This window comes from Buteo buteo, chromosome 12 (assembly GCF_964188355.1).
Source record: "Buteo buteo chromosome 12, bButBut1.hap1.1, whole genome shotgun sequence".
Taxonomy (NCBI): domain Eukaryota; kingdom Metazoa; phylum Chordata; class Aves; order Accipitriformes; family Accipitridae; genus Buteo; species Buteo buteo.
The window spans coordinates 39,455,971-39,475,601 of record NC_134182.1 but is presented as its reverse complement, the minus strand read 5'-3'; the positions used below and the strand labels follow the sequence as shown (position 1 = coordinate 39,475,601).

General features: G+C 53.9%; 1 protein-coding gene across 1 annotated transcript in view; it reads left to right on the top strand.

Annotated features, from left to right (window-relative positions):
- Positions 1–15,562, top strand: part of GFRA2 (GDNF family receptor alpha 2) — a 28,558-nt gene extending 12,996 nt beyond the window's left edge. Inside the window, exons 4-9 of the mRNA XM_075042100.1 lie at positions 1,175–1,523; positions 11,932–12,041; positions 12,126–12,266; positions 12,353–12,528; positions 13,465–13,518; positions 13,736–15,562. Of these exons, the coding sequence (XP_074898201.1) occupies positions 1,175–1,523; positions 11,932–12,041; positions 12,126–12,266; positions 12,353–12,528; positions 13,465–13,518; positions 13,736–13,864 (959 nt within the window). The 3' untranslated portion in view covers positions 13,865–15,562. The remainder of the gene's footprint in view (positions 1–1,174; positions 1,524–11,931; positions 12,042–12,125; positions 12,267–12,352; positions 12,529–13,464; positions 13,519–13,735) is intronic.
- The last annotated feature ends 4,069 nt before the right edge of the window (positions 15,563–19,631 follow it).

Below are 19,631 nucleotides of genomic sequence, written 5' to 3'. Positions count from 1 at the left end.
GGTGGCACTGAGCCCCCGGCAGCTGCAAATGTCCCCCAAGGGCAGCGGGACGTGGGTTGGATTTACATGGGATGGCACCGGCGGGGTCCTGCAGCTTCAGCTTTTAATTGGGACCCCTTAACGTAGGCAGTGCCGTGCTGGTGGTTCCGGGCTCGGAGGCTCCCACCGAGTCGGATAAGACTGGGAAAATGAGACAAAGTCGGGTCCCGTGCTGCGAACGACACCCCAAAACGCTGCTCGCCTGCAGGGTGGTCCCATGGGCAGCTGGGGGAGGCAAGGGGGGGGCCATGCTGGCCCAGGCAGCTGCTTGCCATTTGCTGATTAGCAGGGCCCTCCAAATAAGTCTGTTAGGAAACCCTCCTCGATGCTGTCGTTCGTCTTTGCCAGCGGAAGCCGGGAGACAATGGAGGAATCCACAGACTTGGCTGGGCTGCGGAGGGGAGGAAATTAGGGACGAGATGGCTGGTGCAGTCAGGTGGCTTTTAAAATAGCACCTGGGCTGCCGAGGGCGATCCATCATTTTGACAAAAAGGAAAAAAAAAAAAAAAAAAAAAAGAAAATTCAGCATTTGTTCCTGCACGGTGGTTTGGCTTCATCCATCCTCTCCCCATTTATTTGCTGACGGCTGGGATTCCCAGGGCGGATGCGGGATCCGGCCGGTGCCCAGCTCCGGTGGCAGCTTTGTCCTCATCGTCCCTGGCCAGGCAGTGCTCAGCCCTGGGGGGGGTTGGCTGGGGGTGACCCAGTTTTGGGGACCCCCAGGAGAAGATATGGGGACCAGGGGCAGCCCCATGCAGCTCGGCAGATTATTCTGCTTTGGAGCAGGCTGAATAATTAGTAATAATTCTTTGAATAATTGACAAGAAAAAAAAATATTGGAAGTTCATGGCATGAATTATGCACTGAAGACTGACCAGGTCGCCCCCGATGCAATCGGTGCGCATTAACCCTTTCTGTGCTGGAGGAGGACCTCCAAATCATGCAGAGGGGACGGGGATGAAGAGGGGGGAACCGCAGGGGTGCATCCAACCCCCTCCCCACGGCCAGCCGGGCAGGGACAGGCTGTGCCAGAGACACCAGGGGTCACACCAATGCCAGCCCCCCCCCTTCCCCGTAGCATCTCCCCATCCCTCGGTGCTATGCTCACCCCTTCTCCCTTTTGCTCTCCGGGCAGGAATGGACCCCGCCACCAACTCCAAAAGCAACCACTGCCTCGACGCGGCCAAAGCCTGCAACCTGAACGACAACTGCAAGCGCCTGCGCTCGGGCTACATCTCCACCTGCAGCAAGGAGATCTCGGCCACCGAGCACTGCAGCCGGAGAAAATGCCACAAGGCTCTGCGCCAGTTCTTCGACCGCGTCCCCAGCGAGTACACCTACCGCCTACTCTTCTGCTCCTGCAAGGACCAAGCTTGCGCCGAGCGCCGGCGGCAAACCATCGTCCCCTCCTGCTCTTACGAGGACAAGGAGAAGCCCAACTGCCTCGACCTGCGCAACACGTGCCGGACGGATCACCTTTGCCGGTAAGGGCTGCGCCGGGCTCTGCGTGGGCTTCTCCCAGTCCTTCCCGGTGCTGGAGGGGGACCTGGAGACTGTAGCAGAGGTTTTTTGTGGGGCCATGGCTGGGTTTGCAGTGCTTTCTTGTTGCACGACCCTATTCCGAGTCTATTTGTTGCATTTTCCCAATGCCGTGTGGCACTTGCTGGCCGGGTCTCCCCCAGTAAACAGCTGTGTTCTGTGCATCAAATGGGGCGGTTAATGGTTTTTGGCTGCTCATGGAGAGGCTGAGGTGTGGCCTCGAGTTTGGTCCCCCCTTGTTGTGGAGTGAACCCATGCGTTCGTGCGGGGCCGCATGTGGTTTGCAAACATGGGGGCTGCCAACCGAGCCCCCCACCGCACCCTGAGCTCTGATCTGCTCCGAAACCCCCAGTGAAAATCCACAGCTCTGCCCTTCCCCATATTGACCTGGGAGGCTGCAGCGGGGCGATGCCCTCCGGCAGCGCTCAGGTGGGGTAGAGCTGTGGGACAGAACCGGAGCGGTGGGGATGGAGCTGAACGATGGAGCTGAGCCCCTGGGGACCGTGCTGGCTCTGTTCCCAACCTGGAACTGCTCCGTGTCCCCACGCTGTGATGGGGATGGATGTGCAAAAGGCACCACGGCAGCGGGGGCACCTGTGCCTTGCAAGCGGCAAAATCCCTTGGCGTGCTTTCAGCATCCCCGGCGAAACTTCATGGCTGGTGAAATCCGCTGTTTTCCCCGTGGCAGAGCAAAGTCAGGAGATCAGGCTTTTGTTCAGTTATGAAACTCATTATTCATATGGCAAAAAAACTCCTGTCACCCTCTGGGGGCTGGATCAGCCTCATAAAGAATATGTTTCCTACAAGGAGGAGGGTCTTTTTGCCATCAAGGTGATGGAGTTTCCCAGAGCCTGTTGGCGAAATAAATAAATAACGCAGCTTCAGGTCTTCCTCTGGCTGCAAGCGAATGTGTTTGAAATGTGGGAATGTGGCTTTTTATCAAAAAGTAATACAATAAGCCAATGTCTATGAATAAAAGATACCAGGGCTGCGCTGAGTCGCGGCCAAATTAATGGTAGCACCTCTCCGTCAGCAGGCCTGATGCTTGCTCAGACATTAAATGCTGTGGATGCATCTGCTTACAGAGGGGAATAACTTGCATTAGCAGCGCGTTGGGGGGGACCGGAGAGGCCACGGAGCTGTCGAGCATTAATTATAAGCCTGTTCCTGCATGAAATGAAATTCCACCAGAAAGAGGTGAAGCAGCAAAGGGGAAAGTGTGTGGCAGCTGCTTTGGCTGTTTGCTCCAAGTTGGAAATGCATTTTTCTGGCAGCAGCATGGATCCTGCCCGGCTGGGGGTTCTAGCTCTGCAAAGCACCCAAATACGGCATTTATTTACGCATCCAGCTTTGGGCATCGGTTTGCAGAGTTTTGCCTTAACCTCAGCTGTTTTCTCCCCGCGATGGGATGTTGCCGGGCTGTGCGCGGATACACCCCTCGGATCTGGGTTTGCAAGAGAAGGTCCCATCCCATCCGCTCCCCTCCCGCAGTTCTCCCCTGGGGGGGCTCTGGCAGCATTCCCCAAGGCTCAGGCAGGCGGGTTTGCTCCAAACTTCCCGTTAAAAGCGGTTGCATTAACCAGGCTGTGGCACTGGCGTGCAAGAGGGGTTAAGAGCCTGCAGTGGGGAGCCCACACAGGGGGATGCTCGGAGATGCTGCCACGCTCCAGCAGCTCCTTGTGTTTGCAGCTGCAAAAGTGTTTCAAAGCAGTGATCTACCTGGGGTGAGCTGTGCCCAGCACCTGAGCTGAGGGGGGAAAAAAAAAGAATTTTTCTCTGTTGATGTGCCTTGCAAGTGAGAAAGGATCTGGCTTTTTTTCTCCCTGGCTTTTGGGATGGAGAGGGCTCTGGCAGAGCTGTGTGTGCACTGTGCTTTCCCTGGGAGTGGGCACACACGCAGGCTGCATTTTACGGTCCTTGCTGCTGTTTCCCCCCCTCCGTCTCCATCTCCATCAGCACATCTTCCCCAGGGATGAAGGAATGGCCCTGCATGCTGTGCCTGATGCACGCAAAGGCATCACGTCTCCTGGCCCGTGGGGAAAGGACGTGGAGGAGAGCTGGTCAAGGAAAAGCATCATTAGCAAGAGCCTTGCGTGAGAGCCTGCTGCTCTCTCTGCTTGACGTTACCTGCCTGACTACGCAGCGGCTGTGAGTCTGTCCACCCCGGTGCTGCCCAAAAGGTGATCAGGGAGTTGCAGCTCCCATTGCCGTGGGTCCAGTTTCCCAGTTTAGAGCTGGGCATGGACTTAACCTGCCAGCTGAACCCCTTCTCCCACAGCCTCATCTCCTCCTCCATGCGTGTTCCTGGCGTTTCCCAGCTGCTCTGGGCTGAGAGCACCTAGTGAGCCTGGAAAGCCCAAGCATAGGAGCTGAATGAAATCCAGGCTGTCTAGCCACCCCGTGGGTAATGCAAGCTCCTCCGGCAGCTGCTGTCTGTGCTTTGTTGGAGGGTTTTGACCGATGCAGAGGTTCTACATGCTTAGGGTGGATTTGGCTTGGAGCAAGGGAATCTCATTCAGCAGTGATGCAGAGGGTCTCGCTGCAGGCTCTGTGCTTGGAGCCGCTGTGCAGACAGGGCTGCACCCGATGCCGAGCGTTGACAGACTCCAGTGCATCACTCCAGGACCCCTGGAGATGCTGCTGGTCCAGCTTCAGGGGAGCAGCTTGTGCTTCTCTTCTGCAAAAGCCTGGCAAGGTTTGCATCCCTGTGCGGGCAGGATGGGGTCGGTTGTTCGGCGTCCCCTTTGCTGAGCGGCTCTCGGCTTGTTTTGCAGGTGCAGGGTGGTCTGCAGGGCTGCCTGGTGCTGGGGGGGGCCTCTCATCTCTCTCCTGCCTCTCCAAAGCCCTCTGCGTTTATAAATAACAAAGCATTGGCAGGCATCCTCTGCCAAGATCATCACCAGGTGCCGGGAGCGTGTATAAATAGAGCGTGCAGGCTTTGTCCTCCTTCCCACGGCATCTGCACCCACCAGCTTCCACCCAGGAGCAACCAGGCATGAAACCCCTCCGTGTCCCGTCGTCCCAAGCCCCTGCCCAAAGCCGGGGTCTGCCATGGGATTTCCCCTCGATACCTGTTTTTATCAGGCCGGCATCGCAGGCCGATGCTTGTCCTCCTTATCTGCACATGGGACTGGCAAGGGCATTGAACTCAGAAGCAGATCGGCAAGCTGCTCTGAAACCCAGCGGTGACAGGAGATGAGATAATGCTCCCGCACGGGCTGTGAGTGTAATTAAGCCTCCTGGCTGAACGCCTAATGAAGAGCAAAGCCCTCTCCACCGGGATCGGACATTGCAGGGAGATTTCTGCTGCCATCTCGCCGCGGGCGGTGCTGAGCTGGGTGCAGGGGGCTGCCCCTCGTAGGGGCTGCTGTCCTGCAGGACACAACCCACCCCTGAGATCGCATTGCTTCCTTCCCCCAAAAAGCAGAGGAGTTGGAGGACAGGGAAAATTAATGGTCCAGCATGGAAAACAGTAATTCTGGAGGTTTTCATGGCTTTCCGCTGCTGCTTTCCAGCTGCTCAGGGCTGGTGGTTAAATGGTTGTTGACCACCAGCCCTTGTCCCATCAGTGGTCACAAAGCTGGAGAGATAAAAGCCACCAGCTCTTCCATCACGACTGAGAACGGGTCTGCAGGTGGCTGTTTTCAGAATGCTTTGGACCGGGGTATTTTAACCAGCTGGCAGCATCCTGGCATGGAGCAGGGTCTGGATCACCTGGGGGTCCCCGTGGTTAGGAGGAGGGTGCTGTGCAGCCCCTCCATTCTGCACTGCCCTTCTGAGGGCACAAAGGAGCCAGGATGTGGCCCCCGAGTTCCCGTGCATCCCTGCGTGGGCTCAGGTCAGGGCGAGCGTTCGACCTGTGCCCTTCCTTTCCCAAGAACGGGGTTCAGGATCTGGGTTATTCTGGGCTGAAATCCTGGGCTTTGCCCTAGATGAAGCAATTCAAATGGCCTTGACCTGTGAGGCTGCTAAAAATCCCCGGTGAGATGCCCCAGCCCCAAGCACCTTCGCCCAGCTCCTGGCTGCGAGAGCAGGAGCAATCAGGCTCAGATCGCTGCAATTTGGGAAGCTTTTCATGTCAGGAAGCTTTTCCCAGCACAACGGAGGAGCCCGACAAACTCCCTGAGCTTTGTGTCTGATTGCAATGGACAGGTTTTAGCTCCCAGAATATAAAAACCTTTTGCAAAACACTAACCTCAGCTAAGGGGAAAGGGAAGGAAAGGGGAGAAAAGAGCTGATTTCAGCAGCTGCAGTTTGCTGTATTTTTCATCTTGCATCAGCAAGTCAGGAACACAAATAATCTGGTCTTATATGCTTCAGTGATGCTGGTGCTGAAGAATTTCCCAGCCTCCACCGACTGTAGCTCCTCAGCATCCAAAAGCAGGGTGATGTTTCCTTTGCCTGAGTTTTCTCCCCATTTTCAGTGTATTTGTGGCTGGGAGGGGGACGGATCCTGCCCAGCTCCTCACAGGACCCCCGTGTCTGCATGCACTGGTGAGGTGCATTTCTGCATGGCAGAAACCATCTCTCTTTGGCTGGGGTTGGGATCCTAATTCAGGAGCGATCCCCCGGGGAGGGGAAGCTTTGCTTCATCGCCCGAGGACCCATGAGGGAGGCTTGGCTCGGGGTGTGTGCGAGGGAAGGAATGGATCCAGGCTGGCTTGGTATTGATTAAACACCAAACATGGGAACAAAACGCTTTTTTTCTAAACCCACGTCCTCGTCTTCACGCCCTTTGTTTAGCGCAGACAAAATGCCATCTATAATGGATGTTTCCTTGATAAACAGCGGAGCGGCAGCTCAACTTTCTCATTACACCATGTAATGAGAGCAGCTCAGAAGTACGGCTCGGCTGTCCACATAGCTGTCTGGGAAGAAGAAGGAGGAGGGAAAAATGCTCCTGCATTTCACAGCGGCCCTGGGAGCTGGCAGAGAGGAGCAATGCTCGTGTCTGGAGGGGCACAGGGCACGGCTGATGGCTCCCCAGGGTGGGTGGCTGCACCAGGGCTGGACAACCGGGGCAGCAATAACCTGCCGGGGGAAGCCTCCAAATCCAACCTTAAATTAGGAAATCTGCAAGGGTTGGTGGCTTTGGCTCCCTGGTATGGGGGGGACAGAGGGAGGGGGCTGGTGGGGCAGCATCCCCTGGGTACCCGTCCCCTGGCACCCTGTGGGCACCCATGTGCAAAGGCAGCTGGAAGAGATCTCTCAGCTCGGGGCCACCTTGCTCAAGGCTAACCACACTCTTAACACAATAATAAGTCAATTCGCACTGAATAATTAAATAGAGAGCCTTCATAAGTATTGACTTAATGTGACAGCAAGTCTATACTGACTCAGGGTTTGCTTATGTAAACACAATCTCCTGTTCGGCTTAGTTAGCAGTTCAATGAAATAGAACAGTCCTTCAATTAAAATCAAATGATGCGTGCGTTTAATTCTTCCCTTCTTTTACCGGGTAATGATAGGGTTTGAGCATAGGCAAGAGGATAAAAAAAAAAAGTCTTTCAGCTGCTCTTATCTGTGATGAATCAAAATGTGATGTCCTAAAAATACATATGGATAACTAAACTTCTTAATTAACGGCTCCGAACTTAGCAGTTGGTCTGTTGTCTGTTTGTCCTCATTTTTTTCTCTTGTCGCTGCCTTAGCTCTGCTTACTCTAATTTGGGGATTTCTCCTTTGCTTCTCTCTGGTTCATTCTGGTTTTGCCTCTTTCCTGCTGCCCGCATCTCCCAGGGCAAGGGGTAGCTTTGGGATGGGGGACCAGTTCTCATCCTACAGAGAGATGCTATGCTACCGCAGAGAAGTGGTTGTCACTAAAAGCAGGAATAAAACCCTCCTGGCTCATACCAGAACAGGTCACTCCAGTCTCCAGAAGTGGCAGATAACTTTTCCTGGATAAAACAAATAATTCCATTGATCTTTTTTTCCTCCCTGTGAACCATTTACTAGCTTTGGTAGAGGGTCATCCAGAAAAGTGGAGTTTTGCTCCAGCTTCCCTCATTTCTTTAGCTGATCCCTGTCCCCAGGGCTCTTTGAATTACCTGGCCACTGTTCTTGGTGTTTGAGGCTAATTTTTTTTATCTCAGCATCTCCTGGCTTCGAAAGCATTCATCTCCAGCAGGACGAGCAGGTGGAGCGAGTGTTGGGAGGAGGATGCCCAGCGGGCCCGCGGGTTTTTCATGTCTTGCTGAGTTTTTGCATGTTGTCGCAGCTTCTTGAACATCCACTGCTCTGCAGGGGGGGGAGAGGCGCGTTTCCAAGCCGCCTCTCAATGCTCGTGTCTATTAAAGCCATTTTTCCTTGGTCCCTGTAAATTGCCTGTGAAAAACACGTCTTGAGTAATCTCCGCATCTCGGACATTTTCTGCATGAAATATTCAAGAGCCTGATACTGTTCGCTTTGATGGGTGGTGAGTTATTACCAGCGCCGGGCTTGGACTTCTCATACGCATGCGGTGATGGGAACAATTAGCACCCAATTAGGCTACCTTGCATCTGCTCTGGGGATTTTTCTGCTTAAAAAATTGCAATGCACCAACAAGCGGAAAAAAAACAATCAAAAATCCTCTGCTGTGTAGGTAACTTTTAATGTCAGAGCGAGGGTGTCTTGCTGGCGCTGGCAAGCTGCTTCTGAATTCCTGCACGATAAGAAGGCTAGGAGATGAGTTAGCAGCCAGGAGCTGATGGGATGGTCCCTGCAGCAATGCACAAAGTCCCCTATATGGGGGATATATGCACCAGGGATATACGTGTGGGTGCACTGCAGGGACCCAGGTCCTTGGGAGGTGTCTGGAGGTGGGCAGGGAGGAAGAGAAGTATTAAAGCCCCTGGAACACTGGACCTGCCCCCCCTTGGCATGGTCCTGCTCTTTTCCCCCAGAAATCGAATGTATTTTCGAGATGCATCAAAGAGAAACAGCTTGTAACCCCCTAACTTTGAAATCCAGCACTTGGAGCAGGTTTGGGATATGATATATGTGTGTATATACATAATTAATTTTTGTTAATCCCTTTTTCACTCCTTATTTTTTCGACTTGGAGGCCTTTCAGGAAAATAACACGCTGGCCGAGGCTGGGCTCTGCAGCTCCCCGTGCCACCATCCTCCTTCCCCGTCCCTGACCCAGCTGCCAGCCCAGCTCTTCCCAGCCCAGGTCTGGCCTTTGCAGGCAGAGACTGCCCAGACCCACCTGCTGCCTCGAGCTGCCAGCCAGCAATTTGGCACCAATTCCTCCTGTTTCTGCTAAGATGGACTTGGCTCCCTCTCCTTTTTTTTGCCCGGGCACTTAAAAGCAGAAATCTGAGAAGCTATGGGCCAGCTCCAGTAAGGTTTATTCCTGGCAGTTAAAGTCTCATCCAGTGACTGCAAACTCATTGTATACAGCGGAAAGAGTGACATCTGGCTTGGATATTCTGGAAAGGTTACCAGCTGGCTTGTCATGTATTATGAAAAGAATAACATTTGCCTTCGAGGATGCTACAAGCCAGGAGCAGGGCCCCGGGGAGCAGCGTGACAAATTTCCGTGGCGCTCGGTGATGAACTTGCCACAGTTCTTTAAGAGAATTGACGTGCCTTCGCCTCTAATTTGGGGAGAGGGGAAATGCTGTCGGAAACTTTATTTATCTCCCGCGGAGGAGTGGAGGAGGGAGTCCAAATACCTCCCTGCCATGGGGATTGTGTGAAAGGAGCAGAGTTGGAGCTTTTCTGCTCTGCAACACCCTGGGCTCTTCCTTCTGCTCCCACTTTGCAAGTGGGGAGCAAAACCCCTTGACCCAAGCCTGGTTTTGGCTACAGGGAGGGCTGAGCACTGCAGATATTCCCTGGCAAAGCTTTTCTGCCCGTGCTGGGCTTCATGCACAGCTCCAGCAAGGGAGACTGTGTGCTGAAAGCTGAGCAACAGGCCCAGGAATGGGTGCAGGATGGGAGCCCCTGGCCCCCCTCTCTGCACCGCTGTCGTAGGGAGTTTTTCTTTCCCCGTGTGCTAAATCGCTAGGGAGGAAAATAAATGTGGGTCTGGTGAAAATAATGTGCTCCTGGGATGGGTGAGGTTTGTTTCCAGGAAGGAGAGGGAGAAAGTTGGCTCCTTGTCTCACACATGCCCCAGGAGAGCTGCAGAATCCCCTTTTTTCCTGAAATCAGTGCTTTAGCCCAAGCCCATCCTCCTTCCCCATGTCGTGGAGCGGCCGCCCCGCACACCTCCCGGTTGCATCTCTCCCTGAGGCGATGCCAGTTGCGTTATTGCTATTTATTAGCATCCGACGTGTAGAAGAGCACAGCCCTGCCCAGGAGTCCTGTCTTCTCGTCAGGAGTGCTTGAATAACCCAGATGAAGAGGCTGACCTTGCCCTGGAAATTTGCAGCCTGTTGGGAGGCTGTAAGTGGGTCAGGCAGCTGGTGTAAGTGGGAAAATAATCCAGTTCATGCTGCCGGCAGCCCCTCGGCAGGCGAAAACTGAGTGCGACCTGCACGCCCAGCCGCAGGAAGAGCAAAAAGAAGGTACAAAGTGCACGGGTGGCTCTCGCCAAACCCTTGGCTCGGCCGGGGAGCTCGCTGCGGGGTGATGCTGGGGTCCCCAAAGGACCAGGTTGTCCCCAGAAGATGCTCAGCTGCCCCACAGAAGATGATTGCGCCGGTGGTTGGGAAATGCCGTGACCTGGAAAAAGCCCCAGTCATGGATGGCTGGAAACAGCAAAAGTCTCCAGGAAACCACTGCATTCCCACATGGAGTATCCAGTGCTCTGGTCCAGCCCTGAGCAGCTGTGCTTTATTTCCTCTTACGTCCTTTCCCCAGTACGTAGCCCATGAAACTGCAGTGGTCTGGCTGCGGGCTCGGCAGCAACATCTCTGCTCCTCCCCGGCGCTGGCTGCGTTTTGGTGGTTACCTGCCCCCCGGTCCCTTGGCACACTTGAGATCTGATGGGATGAAAAGTGCTGGGTGGATGTAAGGTATGGCTGCAGATCCCTTCTACTTCATTCAATCACTGCTTCATTTGTTCCTCCATTTAATTTGATTAAAAACCTCCTGAAAACAAATCATTCCTATTTAAAAAAAAATAACACAATTTCTACCCTTTATTTTCATCAGTTCTTATGGCTTTAGGCAGGTACTGTTGGATGATTCAATCACTGGTTGGACAAAGATGACATTTAATTAAGAAGGAAGGAAAAGGAAGCTGAAGAAAATAATGTATGCCCTCTTCTTTCTATATGAAGTGCAGAAAAAAAGAGCTGAGGAGATTTTCTGTTGTGAAATGCAAGGTCTCATCTACAGTGTCAGCAACTTGGCTGCTTCACAGCGATTCCTCCCTGTGATTGAGATCCAGTGTGGGCCACAATTCAGCCTCGAGTCTATTCATTTAATGACTGAGTCAATTTGGAAAACTGCAGCCCATCCGTCTGTCCACCTGGTCCATCTGCCCATCCTCTCCCACATCCTTCCCATTTCTTTAACCTTCCACCTCGGTGATTCGATTCATCCCAAGAAAAATCCCCGGAGCATTGCATGGAAAGCGTGAGCTGGTGTCAGCAGAGCCAGATTACCGATACACGTGGAAATAACTGTGCTTCCATCGCTCCTTGTGCTTTTTCTGTGCGTTATGCTGAGCAATGAGAGAAGATGAGAAGGGGTAACCAAGCCAGTAATCGGGTTAGGAGTGGAAATCGGCTCCTCTGCTCCTCTTGTCCCTTCTTTATTCCTCCTGGTCCTGCTGGTTCTCCCCATCTCTGTTCTTTCTGCCTTCGCCCTGCCCGCAGAGCCGAGTCTGGCAGGAGGGCAGGCAGGGCACGAGCAACTCAACCCCGGGGTCTCTGCGAGGCTTCCTCTTGTTTTTTCCCTTCTCAGCTGCAAAAGAAGAAAGCAAAATGTAAACCCCAACCTCAGGCATTTTAATTGCACTCTAAGCTTTAACATTTCAGGGGGAAGATAAAAACAAGCAGTGAAATTTTACAGTCGTGTAATGATGCCGGGAGCAGCGCGGCCAAATGAGGTTGTGAAGTTTACGGTGTGCTCTGCCAGTCGGGCAGCGCTTGGAAAGAGCTGGGGAGGTGGGGACCAGTAACGGATGGAGGAATGAGGGTCCCACGCTCGGGGGCTCGTCCCCAGTGGGGTACCCACCCGCAGGCAGGCACCCCTCCCTTGCCTGTGACCCTCCGGCAGGCTGGGGCGACTGGAGGCGAGACAAGAAGTTGCACGTCCTGAGTCTAGATCTCATTTAGATCTCCTCTCTCTATCCCATTTATCCTCTTCTCTCACCTCTATTTTTTAAAAAATGTCGCTTCTTGCTCCTGAGTCGCTCCGTGCCAGGAGCGGCGGTGAAATCCCATCCCTCTCCCTCTTGCTTTTTGCACCCAGGTCCCGGCTGGCCGATTTCCACACCAACTGCCAAGCCTCCTTCCAGTCCCTGACCAGTTGCCCTGGGGACAACTACCAGGCGTGCCTGGGCTCCTACGCAGGGCTCATCGGTGAGTGCCGGCGGGTCGGGCTGGGGAAGGGTCTTTCCTACCGCAGCCCCCTCATCCCTCTTCCTTCTCCTCGCTTGAGAGCAGGCTTCGACATGACGCCCAACTACGTCGACGCCAGCACCACCAGCATCACCATCTCGCCCTGGTGCTCCTGCAAAGGCAGCGGCAACATGGAGGAGGAGTGCGAGAAGTTCCTCCGAGACTTCACGGAAAACCCCTGTCTCCGTAAGGCGCTTCCCTGTCCCCCTCCTCACCCTGCCCCATCGCCACCGGGGTGCAGCCCCCCCCTTAAACATCCTCTGCCCCCCCAGGAAACGCCATCCAAGCCTTCGGCAACGGCACCGACGTGAACCTCTCCCCCAAGAACCCCTCGCCCCCCGTCACCCTGCCACCGAAAACGGAGAAGAGCCCTGCCTTGCCAGATGACATCAATGACAGCAACACCATGTACGACACGAGCATCATCACCACCTGCACCTCTGTCCAGGTAGGACCTAAGCCCCGTCGCTGCTGCAAACTGGGGGCACTGGTCTGGACCCTCGGTGGGTTCATCAGCCTGGAGAGAGGCTGCAGCCCATGGGCAGCAAAAAGTCCTGCTGGGAACATCCAGAACGGTCTGGATGCAGTGTTGGTACCCGGGTGCCTGGCAGGATCTGGCCGTCCCTGGTAATTGGGGTCTGGGCACTGCCTGGGGGGGTTCTGCCATGGGGAAGGGAGGGATCTGTGCCCTGCCCATCTTCTTCCCTCACTTGGGGCATCATTCCCTGCCTGGCACGGTGCTGTGCCCGAGGCAACGTGAGCTGACGTGGCTGCCCCGAGCCCAACTTCTCCTGCCCCCAGCTCATTCGGGGTGAAAACAGCTTGAATTCCGTGTGGGTTTGGGAAACCTGAAAAATACCTATTGTCTTGCATTGCGCTGGGCTTGCGGCTTCATGCTTTGCTCCTCGGGTGGCAAGGTGCTGCCGGGAGAGGAGTGGGATGGGGACTGTGGCCGGTGGGTGTCACAGGGGTGTAAGCAGGGTCCTCGGCAGGATTATTTGCAGCAGGGAACACGGAGGGAGCAAACCTGGGGCTGGGGTGAATCCGCATGAGTGCTTGCAGCCTTCTGTTGCTTGTGCTCTCTCCTGCTTCAGACAGGAGCCCAGCAAAGACCCCGAGCTGCCCCAGGGAGAAGGGACGAGCCCCTTTTCTTTCTTCTTGCTTTTCATAAAGCTCTTCAGGCTTCAACACCAGCCGTGCGCTCTGAGCCATGATTTCCAATGCCCCATGCACAGGGCTGCAGGCATCGCCCCGCACCCTTGCAGGGCGGCTCTGCAGCTCCCAGGGGAATTTTGGGACCCCAAAACCTTGGGGTGCGACCCCAGGCAGGAGCAGCTCCGGGTGCACATACCTGCCCTAACCCTTTCTCCTTTCTCCTCTCCAGGAGCACGGATCGAAGCTAAACAAGTCCAAAGAGCAGAGCCTGTGCTACTCAGAGGTACGTTTGGGGCAGGGGGGAGCAGAAGGATGGGGGTCCCCAGGGCCTGGGAGATCTTTCCCACTGCAAATGGGTCAGGAAAGACGTGCCAGGCAAGCGCCGTGCCGGGGACCGCTGGCTTGGCTGACCGGAGGGCAAAAATAGGTGTTTTTCCAAGATGGGATGCTTTTCCCCCAAAAAGGCTCTGACGAAACCCTGCTCTCCCCCTCGCCCGCAGACCCAGCTGACCACGGACATCATGCCAGACCAGAAGACGTTCGTGGACCAGAAGGCAGGCGGCAGCCGACACCGGGCGGGCCGGATCCTGCCCCTTGTGCCCATCCTCCTGCTGATGCTGGCGTTATAGAGGGGCGAGGAAGGCAGCGGCCGGCGGGACGGGGACGCTTGCAGAAAGCGCGCACGAAGCGCGCCCCGGCAGCGCCCGCCGGCACGCTCGCTCTCGCCTCGGTTCCTGCCGCGGCGATGGGGAAGGGAAGGATCGCTTCGTGCTGGAGACTGAAACGCTCACAAATGCCGGGGATGCCGAGCCCCGGCGCGCTGGGCGGCAGGAGGACCCTCACCACGCTGGGAAACTTTGGTGGTTTTCTTCCTATTTTCATTTTTTCCTTTTTTTTTTTTTTTTTTTTTGGTATTTTACGGTGCGTTGGGTTTCTTTTCTAAAGCAGGAGCTCACAGCTCATGGTGAAACCCCGCTGTGAGCCCTGCAACAGGCGATCCAGAGAGGTGAGCGGCGCTGGGGAGGGAAAATAAGCATCGAGCAGAGCTTTGGCGAAGGTTATTTGCAGGACCCATCAGCCCGAGTGCACTGGGGTGGTCGCGGGGACAGCAAGGTTTCCGCATCAGAGCAGCCTGGAGGATGGACAGGCCATCGGGAGGCTCTTCTGCATCCTCCGAGGGGACTCGCTCGAGCTTTTGACATTGTTATTGGGGTTTTTGTTTTTTTTTTTCTTTCCCGTGGTCGGCGAGAGTTTTAAAATGGAAGAGGAAAGAAACTACTGTTCAAACGTTGTGAGGTTGTCCTGATGTTTTCAATCTGTCACTTCGAGGGGGAGTTTTTTCTTTTTTTTTTTTTTTTAAAAATCTTTGTCCCGTCGAATTTGGGTTGGGATGGGATCCGACCCATCGGTGGTTGGAAACCTCTGTATGTTCCTCTCTGTTTTCTTTCTTTTATATATACATATATAGTGTATGTATATACCGTCCACCTATACCTACATATATGTATGTATATACACAACCATATACATCTACAGTGTGGCTTTTTTAATTTCCTTTTTTCCTTTATTTTTAAAAAAAAATGCTCAAATGGCAACAACAACTTAAAAATGTATTATTGTAAAGTTTATTTTTTTTAATAATGTCTATAATGGAAAAAAAAAAATAAACCAAGAACAACCAACCAAGGAACGAAGCAGCACCGAAAGCCGAGCTCCGCCGAGCATCCACCTGTGCCGGGGTTTGTGTCCGGCCAAGCATCCCGACCCCGGGGGGGAACGGGGGCCCTTCAGCTGCAGAAACGCAGGGATTTGGGTCAGTCTAAATATCTTGCAATGCTGCGAACAATTCCCTGACTGTTTTGCTCCAGGAGACAAGCAAACAAGCAAACATTTCAAAGGAGCTGACACCTTCCCGTGTGGCAGGGTTTGTTTTTGAAAATACCATCCCCTTTCCTTAATGTCTTTTTTTTTTTTTTTTTTCCCCAAGCAACCTGACAGTGCTTAAAACCGAAATGAAACACGGAGATTTGGGTCACACAAAACATCAAGTTTCTTAAATTTTTTATTTTTTTTTTCCCACTTTACTGCTCGTGCCAGGGAGCAGAAACATCAACCCCCATCCAGCTCTGCCTGTGGAAAACAGGACGTCAGGGGCATCCTGGGGACCTGGGGATGCCAAAATCTGAGCTGAAGGACCAGCTGGGCTGTTTGCAGGGAGTTGGGCACTGGTAGATAGGGGAGGGAGGGATGAATATTCCCTTTTGCAGCATGGAAAAAGAAAACACGTTTGATGTGGAAGTTGGCGCGGGGAAAATAAACATGTCACGTCTCTCGCAGGAGTCGCGTTGCAAACCCAGGCTGCTCTTTACCATATTCTCTCCTCTAACAGCCAGGAAAATGACAGCTCTGAACTAGAGAACCAGATGTGCTGAGCAGTTTGGCACCAAAAAAAAGCACCTGGGCCTGGAGGGTGGCGTTCAAGGGGCTCTCCAGCCAACTTTGGGGTCCCTCATGTGTGGGGTGAGCCGAAATCCCGGCTGCCCTGACCTGGGTGCTCCCAGCCATCCTTCTGCTTCAGCCATGGCTTCGAAGATTTGGCAAAGGCACATGGACCCCCTGAGCACCAGCACCGTGTTTCTTCAGGAAAGGGGCTGTGAAATACAGTGCAAATCGCTCTTATTGGTGGTGGTTTGGTTTCCTTCTTCCCTGAGAAGGCTAGAAACACTCAAGGCATTTCTGAAAGGAATATGAACTCCTTTGCTGGGAAAGGTCGGGGAAAAATGTCTCCATCCAGTACCTGATGCCCACCGGGTACCTGCACCCCATCCGCAGGAGATGTCCAGCCCGCTCCCTGGAGCTCCTCACGTCTTCCAGCTAAGGAGACATCAACAGAAAGCAAAAAGCTTTGAATGAGCCTGAGTTAAGAGTTGCCCCTTCGCTCTCGCGGGTGTTTTGGCAGTGCCATGCCCTCCCCGAGCACCCATGGCCATGCTGGCGGGGCGAGGATCAGGGCAGTGCCCAGAGCTGCCGGCTGCAGGAGGGATGGGAGCACCCCGGATCCCAGCTGTACCTTCCCCCCCTGGCTGGATCCTAGGCACAGAGATTGCGCTGGAGCTGCTGAATATTCATATGTTCGGGATGAAGGCATTAGCCGTGCTGATAAGCAAGCTGCCTTCATCCAGGTGCCTCGTACCTCGAGCTGCTGAAAGCAAAGCTCTTTAAGGTAGAAGTGCTGATCCTGGGGCTGGGGACGCCGAGTCTGAGATGCAAAATCCTGGCAAGTTATCCTCCCAAAGCCTTGCTAAGTCTTTCTCTCCAAACACAAAGCTTTTCCTGGAAGGAGGGCAAGGGGACGAGACGCTATCTCCTTGTGAAGGAGTGGAAGGAGGCTGTGGGAAATTGTTCTGGAGGATGCGGCAGAGCTAATGCAGCGTGCTAAATCGCTGCCTTTCCTGCTGGCAGAAGCTACGTGATGTATACGAGGATTTCATTTGCATGTGTTGTGTTGGGAAAAGTCCTTTTCGAGGAGCAGCACAAATGGAGCCTTGAGGGTCTGGGGGTCTCCAACCCCTCCCAGCGGAAGCCAAGGCTCGTCTCGTCTGGATTTGGAGAGACCCCCGTATGCCAGAGGGATATTTGGAGACCTTGTGCAGACTGTCCTGGGGCTGCATTGCAAACAGCAGCATGGACAGCCCTGCTCCAAACCGCTGCAACCCTCATCCATGCAAATTGTTGCAGTAGGGATGGGTCCCGTGTGCCGGACAGGGGCGTGCGGGCAGGAGAGATGCTCTGGTGGTTTTTGGCTAGTTGCAGCTTCAGCGTGACCAGAGGAACAGAAACCAGCCTGCAAAATCCATCTGTGGGCACAGCCCTGAGAAACAATATGGAATTGGTGGCTTCCAGATGTCCCAGCTGAGTGTGGGGTCCAGCGGCTCCAGGACTTGCACCTACCCGAGGGCTGTGAAGTGCATGGGACCAGGCCTGCCTGCAAACAGGGGATTTTCCTTCTCTTTTAACTCTGCTAACCCAGATACTCAAGCAAGATGTTCCAAGAAGCTGTCTGCTACGGCTTCCCAAATCCTGGGGAATACCCTAAGCCACGCATCTGATGAGCAGCCGGTGTGCACTAACCCCTTCCCTACCCCTCACCCATGCCCGTCCTTTCTCCACGGCTCTCCCTTCGCTCTGACCCGCTTACAGAAGGCAAAAGAAAAGGCATTAAGGGCAGCTCATTTCTCTAAGAGCAAGTTTTCTGGCGCGCTGGTTTGGGATTTGGTCACCCGTGGTACAACCCATTGAATTTTGGCCTGTCTCTCATGACAAGGGCAGCTGCAGCGACACAGAAAGACTCTTCCAACATCATTAAAAATAGATGGGATGGCACCTTTGCCCTCTATAATTAATTTGATGTTCTCCTTTAGGCTTTAATAAGCACTCAGGCCACCGTGGTCGGGCAGGTGTTGCCTTCCTCCTCCCTCTTCATAATCCTCTGTTAAATAAGTTATCACCTTGGGGCACTCCTGACCTCCAGGTTTCCCACTAGCAGATACTTTTGCCTCATTAACTTTCCCGAGCTGCTTCACTTCACAAGAAATACTTTTTTCCCCCCCATTGTGTTGCGTTTAATTCTAAAGGCATAAAAATAACTTCTTGCCAACCACGTGGCGATGAGTGGAGCTGCAGGTCATGGATGGGGATGTGCATGGAGCTGGGACACGTGAGTTTAGAAACCTCTTGATCCTCAAGCCCAGAAGTTCACTTGATGCTGTTCCAGCAGGGAGAGAAAAAGAGAGAAGGATGTAGGAAATGGGTCCCTTTTGTTAAATAGGAACAATTCCAGTGAGGCAGCAAACTTCTCCTCAAAACACCCATCACCATTATCTGGGATAACGTCACCAGAGGAGGAAGCTGGTGGGAGGCTTGGCGAGGTCTCTAACAAGGAGAGGAAAGCAGAACTGATTTATTTTCTTGTCTTTAATACTGTAAGTGAAGCTCTGGAGACTCTCACAGGTCCTGGGGCCTTGGATGATGCTGTGAGATTTAAAGGATTTAGGGGAGCGGGATGCCACACAGCAGGAAAACCAGGACTCTCCGCTTCAATCCAGGCGAGCGGCTGGAGAGGTGCTTTGGGGGGTGGCACAGGGGGGCTCTGCCCCACGAGCCAAGTCCTAGCGCTGCCGGGGCCAGGGACACCGGGGAGGCAAAAGGGAGTTTGGACTTGCCCAGGCCAGCTGCAGCCACCGTCCCCGAGGAGAGGAGGGGCTCAGGGGGTGACCAAGAAATCCCCAAAACTCACGGGGCTGACTTGAAAACATGGAGTGGTCCTGCTTTACGTATACACATGAACATGTGATTTTTCTTATCAGCACGAGTGAGCTCTATCAGGTCCCCTATGCAAAAAAAAAAGGAAGTTTATTGCAGTGACATCCCCCGATCTCGCCAGGCAATTAAGGAGGTGGCTAACGAGCCCAGGGCTGCAGCGGTGGCGTGGGGTTTTGCCCCAGGTGGTCTCAGCTGCAGCATTTGCTCGTGGGGAACCAGGCTATAGGGTCGGCCGCCTTTCTCTCAATTGCCGCCCGAATGGCCTCGTTCCAGCAACAATTAGCAACCTCTGAGGGACTCCTGTGTCCTGCGTTACACTTTCCTAATATAATTACCGCAGTAAATGAACAATGAATTAAATCAAGGAGAAATGTAGGGGGAGGTACCAGTTGTGTGTTGCTGCTAAGGGTCACGGTTCTGTCTCCCTGGAGGTAGGCAATCTTCCCGGCTCGCTCAAAGCTTTTCCTCTCTTTTGAATCTTCTTTGGGAAAGGGATGTTGGCAGGGATGGTGAGGAAACTCCCAGCTCCAGCGTGAAAAGGTGCAGGTAGGCACCCAGGTAGGTCCCTGCAGCATCGCCCTGCTGTCATGCAGGTGCAGCACGAGCTCCTCTGGAGACCACAGAGCTGCTCGAGGGATGCAGCAACCTCTGTGCACAGAGATGATTTCCAAACACGCGTTATGATCAGAAACAAAATCCCCAGCAAGACCCCAGCACAGCGACAGCCGCCCAGGCTGCCTGCTGCAGGGCAGAGAGCAGGAGCAGAGCTGGTGGCTCCGAGCCAGCGGTGGATGGAGGGACGTGTCATGCTTCTGCTGTGAGACCTTATGGAAGTGGAACGTGATTGTTATTTTAAAGCAGATTTCACTCCCTCACAGCCACGTGCTCCCACAGCAAGGCACCATCCCAACCCCTTTGACATGCTGGTACCCAGACAGCCCCGCTGGAGCCAAAAAGAGGGGAGTGCTCCCTTCCCTTGGGCTGCTGGCTGCAGCTTTGCAAGAGCAAAGGAGCTTTGGAAGAGCAATGTGGTCCCCTTTCCCCTTCAAAGCTTGCTAGCATCCTTGCTTGCGT